The sequence below is a fragment of the Rhinoderma darwinii genome, chromosome 3 (genome assembly GCF_050947455.1).
Source record: "Rhinoderma darwinii isolate aRhiDar2 chromosome 3, aRhiDar2.hap1, whole genome shotgun sequence".
Taxonomy (NCBI): domain Eukaryota; kingdom Metazoa; phylum Chordata; class Amphibia; order Anura; family Rhinodermatidae; genus Rhinoderma; species Rhinoderma darwinii.
Window position 1 is genome coordinate 391,795,166 of NC_134689.1, and position 11,621 is coordinate 391,806,786.

General features: G+C 41.3%; 1 protein-coding gene across 1 annotated transcript; it reads left to right on the plus strand.

Annotated features, from left to right (window-relative positions):
• Positions 1–5,795: 5,795 nt before the first annotated feature.
• Positions 5,796–11,359, plus strand: LOC142750547 (hepatic lectin-like). The gene is made up of 4 exons (XM_075859549.1): positions 5,796–5,874; positions 7,915–8,060; positions 9,176–9,288; positions 11,194–11,359. Exons 1-4 carry the CDS (start codon positions 5,796–5,798, stop codon positions 11,321–11,323), a joined length of 468 nt encoding a protein of 155 aa, XP_075715664.1. The 3' UTR covers positions 11,324–11,359.
• The last annotated feature ends 262 nt before the right edge of the window (positions 11,360–11,621 follow it).

Genomic DNA, 11,621 nt, shown 5'->3' on the forward strand with positions numbered 1-11,621 from the left:
AGTCTTTGGCTATCAAAGGGGAGGACAAGTCTTTACTGCTCCATGTGTTCCATAAACTGGCTTGAATCTCCATGTTATTACTCGGACCTAGTTGTAGCAGCACCGCTCAGTACTCAGGGTTTTCAGGTCCCTCACTCGAGTCCTTGCCACGTGTGTATATTGCAGCTCACCCGCTTACTCCATGGTGTCAGTGTTTGGGCCTCCTCGCTCACACACTCTGAGCAGCCCCTCTCAGTCTTTCTCCAGTCACACTGCCCTGCACGTCACTTCCTCCTTCCTGCTTTCTATCTCTTCCTGCCAGGATGGAGCCATCTAGTGGCCAAAGTAAATTATTACAGCTGATACACACTTAATACATACAAGGCAAAACAAATAGACAATGGAACAGACTTAATAAAAAGCATAAACTCAGTTCTTTTACGTAAGGGGAAGTACAGTGTTCGACCCCCTTACAGACTGGTCACTGATTGGTCAGCGTCATACATGTAAACACGCCCAGTTAAAAACACAATACTCGCCCAGTTGGACATAACGAAAAAAAAACGCCCAGTTGTCCATTTCAAAGCTCATTTGCAAATATATAAAATAGCTCATAATTTGGCCAAAAATGAACGTTTAAAAAAAAAAACAACACGTTACTGTTATCGACATTGCAGCGCGGATCACATGCAATAGGAGATAGGGATTTGAGAATCTGGTGACAGAGCCTCTTTAACATTCATGACCACTTTCTGCGAAGATATGGAAACAGTTTAGTGAGCAGGTTCTTTGCATTGAAAGATTGCTTTAACGGTTTCTGTGGATTTAAAATTTGACATTTCATAGTGACATGTCAGAAGTTTTGATCAGTAGGGGTCCAAGCACTGATCCCCACCGATCCATAAGGGTATGTGCACACGATAGCAGGCATTTACGTCTGAAAAGACAGACTGTTTTCAGGAGAAAACAGCTGCCTCGTTTCAGACGTAAATGCTCCTCCTCGCATTTTGCGAGGCTTCTCTGACAGCCGTAAATTTTGAGCTGCTCGTCATTGAGTTCAATGAAGAACGGCTCAAATTACGTCTGAAAGAAGTGTCCTGCATATAATGTATATAAGTGTCCTGCATATAATGTATATAAGTGTCCTGCATATAATGTATATAAGTGTCCTGCATATAATGTATATAAGTGTCCTGCATATAATGTATATAAGTGTCCTGCATATAATGTATATAAGTGTCCTGCATATAATGTATATAAGTGTCCTGCATATAATGTATAGAAGTGTCCTGCATATAATGTATATAAGTGTCCTGCATATAATGTATATAAGTGTCCTGCATATAATGTATATAAGTGTCCTGCATATAATGTATAGAAGTGTCCTGCATATAATGTATAGAAGTGTCCTGCATATAATGTATAGAAGTGTCCTGCATATAATGTATAGAAGTGTCCTGCATATAATGTATATAAGTGTCCTGCATATAATGTATATAAGTGTCCTGCATATAATGTATATAAGTGTCCTGCATATAATGTATATAAGTGTCCTGCATATAATGTATATAAGTGTCCTGCATATAATGTATAGAAGTGTCCTGCATATAATGTATAGAAGTGTCCTGCATATAATGTATAGAAGTGTCCTGCATATAATGTATAGAAGTGTCCTGCATATAATGTATATAAGTGTCCTGCATATAATGTATATAAGTGTCCTGCACTTCTTTTGACGAGGCTGTATTTTTACGCGTCGTTGTTTGACAGCTGTCAAACGACGACGCGTAAATGACAGGTTGTCTGCCCAGTACATCGGCAAACCCATTCAAATGAATGGGCAGATGTTTGCCGACGTATTGTAGCCTTATTTTCAGACATAAAACGAGGCATAATACGCCTCGTTTACGTCTGAAAATAGGTTGTGTGAACCCAGCCTTAAACTAAGGGCAGAAGCGCTCAGGTAAGCGCTATGCCGCTTAGTTTCTGATTGACTATGCTCGGCTTTCCTCAAAAAAACTAGCAAGCGGTGTGTGGGCTCAATAGAAAGTCCATGAGTACGTATACACTGTTCGTTTGGCTTTCCAAGGAAAGCCGAGCAGAAACAAACACTTGGGTGCTGCCGCTTAGTTTTAGCGATCAGTGGGGGTCTCTGTGGTTGGACCTCCACCGATCAAAACTTCTTACTACTTCTCACTTACTATGACATGTCAAAAGTTTTTTTGAAAGTATAGGTACACGTTAAGGTTTTCTTTTAGAGCCCTAGATCATGCTTACTTTCACCTAGATAGCAAGAAAAGCATGATATGAATCCACAAAATCTGCATAAGGATGCAGTCTAAGGGTATGTGCACACGATCTATTTTCAGACGTAATTCAGGCTCCATTATGTCTGCAAACATCTGCCCATTGCTTGCAATGGGTTTTACGATGTTCTGTTCAGACGAGGTGTAATTTTACGCGTCACTGTCAAAAGACGGCGCGTAAAAATACGCCCGCGTCAAAGAAGTGCAGGACACTTCTTGGGACGTTTTTGGAGCTGTTTTTCATTGACTCTAATGAAAAACAGCTCCAATTACATCCGTAAAAGACGCAGCGAAAAACGTGAGTACATACAAAAACTTCTGAAATTCAGGAGCTGTTTTCGCCTGAAAACAGCTCTGTAATTTCAGATGTATTTTGCATTTGCGTGTGAACATACCCTTACACAAGGCCACTTTAAAACTACTAGTTCCCTTGCTGGCTATCGGCGACGCGATGACACTCACCGATGCAGCGCCAACCTCTTCAGGTGTGGTCTCTCGTCTTCCCGGGTTCTGCGAAGGCAATGCGATAACGTCATCACACTACCTTCACAGATCTCGTGAAGATGAGAGACCACGCGTGAAGACAGCGCTGCATCGGTGAATATGTACGGCATTTATGTCGGGCTATGTGGCATATACAGGGAGGATGTGTGGTATATGCAGGGAGTTGTGTGGCATCGTATACAGGGGGCTGTGTGGCATATACAGGGAGTTGTGTGGCATCATATACAGGAGGTGTTTGGCATCATATACAGGAGGTGTGTGGCATCATATACAGGGAGGTGTGTGGCATCATATACAGGGTGGTGTGTGGCCTCATATTACAGGGAGGTGTGTGGCATATACATGAGGTGTGTGGCATCATATACAGGGAGGTGTGTGGTATAATATACAGGGAGGTGTGTGGTATAATATACAGGGAGGTGTGTGGTATACACAGGAGGTGTGTGGAATCATATACAGGACATGTGGAATCATATACAGGAGGCGTGTGGCATCATATACAGGGAGGTGTGTGGTATATACAGGAGGTGTGTGGAATCATATACAGGACGTGTGGAATCATATACAGGAGGTGTGTGGCATCATATACAGGGAGGTGTGTGGCATCATATACAGGGATGTGTGTGACATCATATACAGGGAGGTGTGTGACATCATATACATGAGGTGTGTGGCATCATATACAGGGAGGTGTGTGGTATCATGTACAGGGAGGCTGTGTGGCATCATATACAGGAGGTGTGTGACATCATATACAGGAGGTATGTGGCATCATATACAGCGAGGTGTGTGGCATCATATACAGGGAGGTGTGTGGTATAATATACAGGGAGGTGTGTGGTACATACAGGAGGTGTGTGGAATCATATACAGGAGGTGTGTGGCATCATATACAGGGAGGTGTGTGGTATATGCAGGAGGTGTGTGGAATCATATACAGGACGTGTGGAATCATATACAGGAGGTGTGTGGCATCATATACAGGAGGTGTGTGGCATCATATACAGGGAGGTGTGTGGTATATACAGGAGGTGTGTGGAATCATATACAGGACGTGTGGAATCATATACAGCAGGTGTGTGGCATCACATACAGGGTGGTGTGTGGCATCATATACAGGGAGGTGTGTGGCATCATATACAGGGAGATGTGTGGCATCATATACAGGAGGTGTGTGGCATCATATACAAGGAGGTGTGTGGCATATACAGGGAGGTGTGTGGCATCATATACAGGGAGGTGTGTGGCATCATATACAGGGAGGTGTGTGCCATCATATACAGGGAGGTGTGTGACATCATATACATGAGGTGTGTGGCATCATATACAGGGAGGTGTGTGGTATCATATACAGGGAGGTGTGTGGTATCATATACAGGGAGGTGTGTGGCATCATATACAGGGAGGCTGTGTGCCATCATGTATAGGGAGGCTGTGTGGCATCATATACAGGAGGAGTGTGGCATCATATACAGCGAGGTGTGTGGCATCATATACAGGGAAGTGTGTGGCATCACATGCAGGGAGGTGTGTGGCATCACATGCAGGGAGGTGTGTGGCATCATATACATGAGGTGTGTGGCATCATATACAGGGAGGTGTGTGCCATCATATACAGGGAGGTGTGTGACATCATATACATGAGGTGTGTGGCATCATATACAGGGAGGTGTGTGGTATCATATACAGGGAGGTGTGTGGTATCCTATACAGGGAGGTGTGTGGCATCATATACAGGGAGGCTGTGTGGCATCATGTATAGGGAGGCTGTGTGGCATCATATACAGGAGGAGTGTGGCATCATATACAGCGAGGTGTGTGGCATCATATACAGGGAAGTGTGTGGCATCACATGCAGGGAGGTGTGTGGCATCACATGCAGGGAGGTGTGTGGCATCATATACAGGGAGGCTGTAAATAGCGTCTAGGTGAACATGTGACCTTCGGTGTTTTCAGGGGATTGGGACAAAAAAAGCCTGACCAATGAAATTCATCAGTTTTTTAACACCCATGAAAAACTGATGGAAAACGGATGTCAAACGGCCATTAAAAACAGACAGACGGACTGGAAATGGATGAAAATTTAGAGACACTGATGCAAAATGGCCATGAAAAACAGAGTTTTTAATGGACATTTTTTTTCACTGTCGTGTGAATATAGCCTCAAAGTTCTTTAATTCAGCCATATTGGAGTATTACAGCATTTTAAATAGGTTAATTTCAGGACTCTGACTAGGCCTCGCCAAAACGTAATTTTGCAATTTTTGCGGGGCCATTCAGACGTGGACTTGTTTTTGTGCTTAGAATTGTTGTCTTGCTGCATAATTAAATTATGCTTCAGCTTCAGATCACGGACTGGTGGCCTGAAATTCTCCTTCAGGATTTTCTGTTAGAGGACAAAATTCATGGTTCCATTATTTATGGCAAGTTGCCTAGGCCCCGAATCAGCAAACCACCCTCAAACCATCCCATTACTGCCGCCACGTTTAATTGTTGAGATGATGTTTTCATTTTAACTTTTCATGAGATTTATCAGGTGTTATGTCTTGTTTTTGGGAGTGTGAAACAAACGTTTATGTTTTTTGTGGCTAGCAGTGGTTTTCGCCTTGCAACTCTCCCATCGATTCCATTTTTGGTCAGTGTCTTACTAATCGGTTATTCATGAATGTTAATATTGTCGGAGGAGAACGAGGCTTGCATTTCCCTGGATATTTATTGTGATAGCTAAACGACTGGGTCAGAGCATCTCCAAAACAGCAGGGTGTGTTCGTAGTTCTTGATATGCAGTCGTAAGCACAGACCAAAAATGTTCTAAAGAAGCACAAGCGGTGAATCAACAACAGGGTCATGGGCGCCCCGAGGCTCATTGATGTGCATGGGGGAGAAAAAGCTAGCTCAACTGGTCTGATCTCACAGAAGAACTACTGTAGCATGAATTGCTGAAAAAGTTACTGCTGGTTATGATAGAAAAGTGGCAGAACACGCACAGACCAGTCAAAAGCACCCATGCTGACCCTGTCCACTGCCAAAAGTGTGTACAATGGCGCCAGAACTTTAGAACTGGATCATGGAGCAATGGAAGAAGGTGGCCTGGTGTGATGAATCAGGTTTTCTTTTACATCATGTGGACCGCTGGGTGCTCTCGCGTCGCTGAAGAAATGGCACCAGGATGCACTTTGGGAAGAAAGACAAGCCAGCGGAGGCAGTGTGACGCTGTGGGCAATGTTCTCCTGGGAAACCTTATGTCCTGGCATTCATGTGGACGTTACTTTGACATGTACCACCTACCTAAACTTTGTTGCCAACCAAGTACACCCCTTCATGACAACATATTTCCCAAATGGCAGTGGCCTTTTTCACAATAATCCGTCCTGCCACACTGCAAAAATGATTCTAGAATGGTTTAATGAACATAACAAAGAGTTCAAAGTGTTGACTTGGCCTTCAAATTCCCCAGACCTCAATCCGATCGAGCATCTATGGGATGTGCTGGAATAACAAGTATGATTCATGTAGGCCGCATCTCGCAACTTACAAGACTTAGGCCTCATTCACATTACGTTTCTGCCATACGTTTAAAGTGTACACCGGAAAAAGCTTCCGACATACACGATAAATGTGTCCATAGGCTTCCATTGCCATCCCGATCGCCCAGTTTAAGTCAGTAGACTGGAATAAAATGTATGGAAAAAGGTAGTATGGAAAAATGGAGTAAACTACATTATTCCATACAACAGCATCCAGTGAAAAAACATATACATTAAATGTATATATATATTTTTTTTACAATGGGACCCTATGGGAGGCGGATGCCACTGTATAGAAGGAAAAAAATTGGGGTTTGGAAGCTGCACAGTGATCCCTTCTAATAAAAGGCATGGCCCATCCTGAATAGATCAGTCCCAATCCAACATCATATAGTCTACAAAAAGTAGAAGATGGACATCATCATATCCTTTTAACTATTTATTCAGACAAACATAATAGTGTACGACGTTTTGACGTTTACAGAAGTCTTTTTGAAGTGAAAAAAGTTGCCACTATTATGTTTTACTACTTTGCCTGAATAAATAATTTAAGGGATATGGATGACACTGTATGACATCCTTCACCGGCCTCTGTTACATGTAAACATCTCTAGCTTTAATATCTTTAATATGCCAGTAGACAGTGACTTGCCACTTTTTGTATAAAAACGTATACCGTACGCTATACTTTTTTTTTTTTCAATGGATACCTATAGAGGTGTTGCCTACAAAAAATGAATGGAATCTCTTAGTAGTGCAGCCTTTTGCTTTAAGCCAGGACCGATTTTTTTTAATATTTATTATTTATAGCACCAGTCTATCCATGTGGGGCAGAGAGACCTTTTGGGCCCCACAGGCTCCAAGGCCTATGTGTGACTCCAACCTCTTTACCCCCTACAATTACGTCCCTGTTCTTTTCACATGTCTTCGTTTAAGAAATATGTCCTAATTTAAGTCAATGCATAAATCTAGTTTTTAGGATCGAAAATAATTGTTGCCATCAGCAAGGAAAGACAAGTAAACATAGTCATTGGAAAATTGCCAAAGGGCCACGTTTATAGCCTTTATTGTTATGATTTCCCTACAACAATAATTTCGATGGTGACATCTAGAGAAGTCCATATTTTCGTCCATAGGAAGCTGTATGGCAGAATATGAAATCTGTTCGTCTCCCCAGTGTGTCATAGGAGCACCACCTATTTTTAAGATGTTTTCTATTGTGATATTAGTATAGAAACAAATTATGGTGGAGGATTATTGGAACCATGTTTTAGTAACCACCACAATTTGAAAGCTTTATTTAATGGCCCAGTTGTTAGTACCCAGTTACCATTGTTATGCCCCAAGTAGACTACATAGTCTATAGTAATTCAATAGTGAAGAGGAAGAAAACTGAACGGCAATGTTCTGTCTCTCGGAGCACCTAGGAGGACTTGACAAAGCGTGGGCACACACGAAATGGCCGTAGGCTATTGCACCACATCCTCTCGTTGCTTTTGCTAATAAAGCAGAATAAACTTTTACTGAATGTTGAGAGCAGTGGATTTTTCTCTTCTTAAGTGCATAATCCATAGTAACATCACATTCATCTATTACAGAGAGGGGCACCTGTGATACTGTTTGGCAATTGTTTGAAGGCAATTGCTACTTCTTCTCAAACAGCAAGTCTAACTGGCATAAGGCCAGGACCATGTGTCTATACAAGAGCGCTGACTTACTTGTAATTGACAATGAAAATGAACAGGTGAGATATAATTTATAATTCTTATTACAGACTTAATAGCATTTTAAACCATGCCTGATGAATAGACCTAAGTAGTCTCGAAAAGCTCGCTATTGGTCATCAGTTATGGTTCTTTCCAATTACCCATTAAAAACTTCTGAAGATTCTCAATTTTCGATCTCTTACGTTGTAAACAATGGATGAAGGACAATGTTTAGACCAAATTACCCCTCTAAATGAAAATTAAAGGGGTTGTCCAGTTAAGACGATATTTCTTCATATAGCCAATCCACCAGCTATAGGTTGGTCACTGGAAACTATCCACAATCAGCTGCTATTCAATCAAACAAATGATTAAGGGTATGTTTACACGGGTTATTTTCAGAAGTTTTGCGGGCCGTAAACGTCCCGAAAAAAGGCTGAAGAATCGGTAGCAGAACGCCTACAAAAATCTGTCCTTTGATTTCAATGGGAAATACGGCGTTCTGTTCCGACGGGGCATTTTTTTTACGCATCATTTTCAAATAACAGCCCCGTAAAATGAAGTGCCTGTCACTTCTTGAGCCGTTTTTGGAGCCGTTTTTCATTGAATCAATAGAAATACAGCTCCAAATACGGCCACAAAAACCGCTAGTTAATTAAAAAATGGCTGAAAATCAGAGGCTGTTTTCCCTTGAAAACAGCTCCGTATTTTCAGCCGTTTTTTGTTAAGCGTGTGAACATACCCTGAGAAGTGCCCACTGAAGTAACTGGTTTATTGGGTTGTGTTCTGGCTAACAGAGGATATATGGAAATTAAGTTATATCCTCAATCTGCCTTAAGCAGGGGTGTCCATCAATGAGGAAAAATGTCATTCTTCCTTTGTTGGAGGGGGCAAAACTTTGACAGATATACAGCCTATCCCTGCACTTTTCACTTTCAGTGGAAAAATGGGAGATCCATGTTTCGGGGATAACCTCAAAATGCCTAAATCGTGGCAAAAGTTAAAAACCTGTCTACCACTCTACAGCCTTTCCATACCATCTATACAGTCATTTGGGAACTACCCGTTTCTGGTTCGTCACCAAAGGTAATTACACATTTTAGTTCAATATAAACAAAGGTTGAACCTTTATTTTCCTTCTCTGCTCTCACAGAAATTTATCAGTGGAAAAACAGGGAACACACCTTACTGGATTGGTCTAAATGACATCGAGGAAGAAGGGAATTGGACATGGGTCGATGGAACAGACTACAAATCCTCATATAAGTAAGCTTTCCATGATAAAAAAAATGGCCACCACTAATCCACAGCTTATCTGTGCGCACTATATCTGAGGTAATAACCCATATAACTCTTCCCCCTTCCTACATACAATTTACTGTAACTTGGCTTATTTAGCCGGGATAAAAAAAAACTTTACACCATTAATTTGACGTCCTAGGAGAAAAAAAACGTGAAAATTCCACTTTAGACCAAACCCATGTACTTCAATATTTACCAAAATCTTTTACTTATCTGCAGTTGGCAATTGTAGTATTTCCTGTGCTGCCTGTTATCTGTCTCATGCCAGTGCTGTTTGGAGGTCATGTTATCACAGCTGACACAAGCTTCATGTAATAGAGGGCAGTAGATGGCGATATTCAGGTAAGTATAAAACTTTTAGAAGATGTAGATCTCCATGGTACTAGACAAAAGCAGAGTTTTGGCCCAGAGCGTCACTTCAATCTAAATTTACACTACATAATATCAACTATTCAAGGTAGACACCAGTGTCCACAAGATAATGGGCCGAGGACAGGAAAGCTGGGTATGGTCGGTGATAAAAACAAGACAACCTCTCTAGGCGCCATTTTGTATTGACCACAGTTGTCATTGAACCTCTTCTATACAAGAGTAAAGTGGAATGGAGCTTTCCTTAACCAAGTGGAACATTCACCAATTTTAGGGAATGTTTGATTTCAGTAGTCTGCAGAATTGCATCATGGTCCATAATACGTGTTGATTTACATCAATGATGTACCCTCTTGATACAAATATCTTAGTAATAGATCTGATCAAAATGTGATATTTTTGAGTACTGGCGATATTTTTCGTTAACCATTAGCATGTGTATGACATTAAAATTATTATTATTTTGAATGATGGAAACTGGAATTTTTTTCTAAATGTTCTCGATCATTACTGATCAGTAGCATTTTGTGATATGCTGAATGCACATGGAAGGTCCTTCCCATCATCTCAAATATCAAATTTTCATCAGTGTATGCTCCTTTAATGATTGATCATTTAGGACCAGACCGGTAATGGTTTTCGTTAGGTATATGGCCACAGTAAAAGATGAGGCACGTGTAGATGCAGCTGACCATGGTGAAGTAAAATTGTTCTACATGGGTGGAGTTTAATGCTTTTTATTTATCTGCATGGAGTGCTCAATGGCAGGATTTGGGTTACGTCTTACATCCTTGAGCAATCAGTTATAGACCGCTCCTGTAACATAGACTCTTCTATGGCGATGAGGAGTTTGCAGGATACCGGCGCTCATAGGTTGCTCAAACGTAACTTCTTGGCTTATGACAGTGGTGGATATAGCAATAAAGGAGCATGGAACAGGTCAGTGGGTTCTGATTTAATTTAAATCTGGTAGGATAAGTACAAAAATAACTGGAACTTTGGAAATTGCTATGAGGCTGAGTCTATTGGGGCTACTGTCGAGCTCGAAATACGGCCACTAAACTATGAGGATGGCACTGTGGTGCTATGGTAAGTCTCATACTGGCACTAGGGGAGCTAATATGAGTATGTTAGTATGGTCGGCAGACTATAACTAGAAGTGGTTTAGAAAGCGTAACTAGAGTACTCGAGTGTGAGGCCTACTTCTGATACTATTTGGCCTGACTCGCTGTGCTAACAATTGTTCTTGCTTCATCATTGTTGTTCTCTGTTTTTTTTCCCTTTATATTTCTGCTCCTCACCTTATCTTCCTAATTCAAGTGTATCCAGGAATTTTACAGTATTCATTTTAGAGCAGCCATTTTTAGCAACTGTGAGACATATTGTCATAGAGTCTCGAAGGCTCAAAGAAACACATAGACCCTGCTATGTCCTTCCTCCTCTCTCTTTGTCTGTTCTTCCTAAAATCTGTGCATTCATAAAGTTGCCTTCTTGTTACAGGTCCTGGATGCCTAATGAGCCCAAAAATACTTTTCGTAGTGAAGACAGTGCCCAGGTGTTGATGGGAGGAAACTGGGATGACAAATATTGCAGTGATTCCAGTTATGCCATCTGCGAGAAGAAAGTCTGAGCTTCATGGTCCACATGAACAGTCATTAGAAATATCTGCCTTCATTAGAACACAGGCGTTATATGATTATAACATTATGTTTTATTCAGATATAGTTTTGGAATCTGCTGACTGCCGTAATAGAATTCAATAGTAAAGAAAATTGATGTTATGTGAGTTGATGAAATATATCAAATATAAAAAAAAATTCAGCTGTAAAGGATCTGCCAGGCACAACTTCTGTGTATACGCCCATAGGTAATCAGTCTGCACCTGAGTCTATGTCTCTGAGACTGACTCCATCTTCCACCACTCAGGA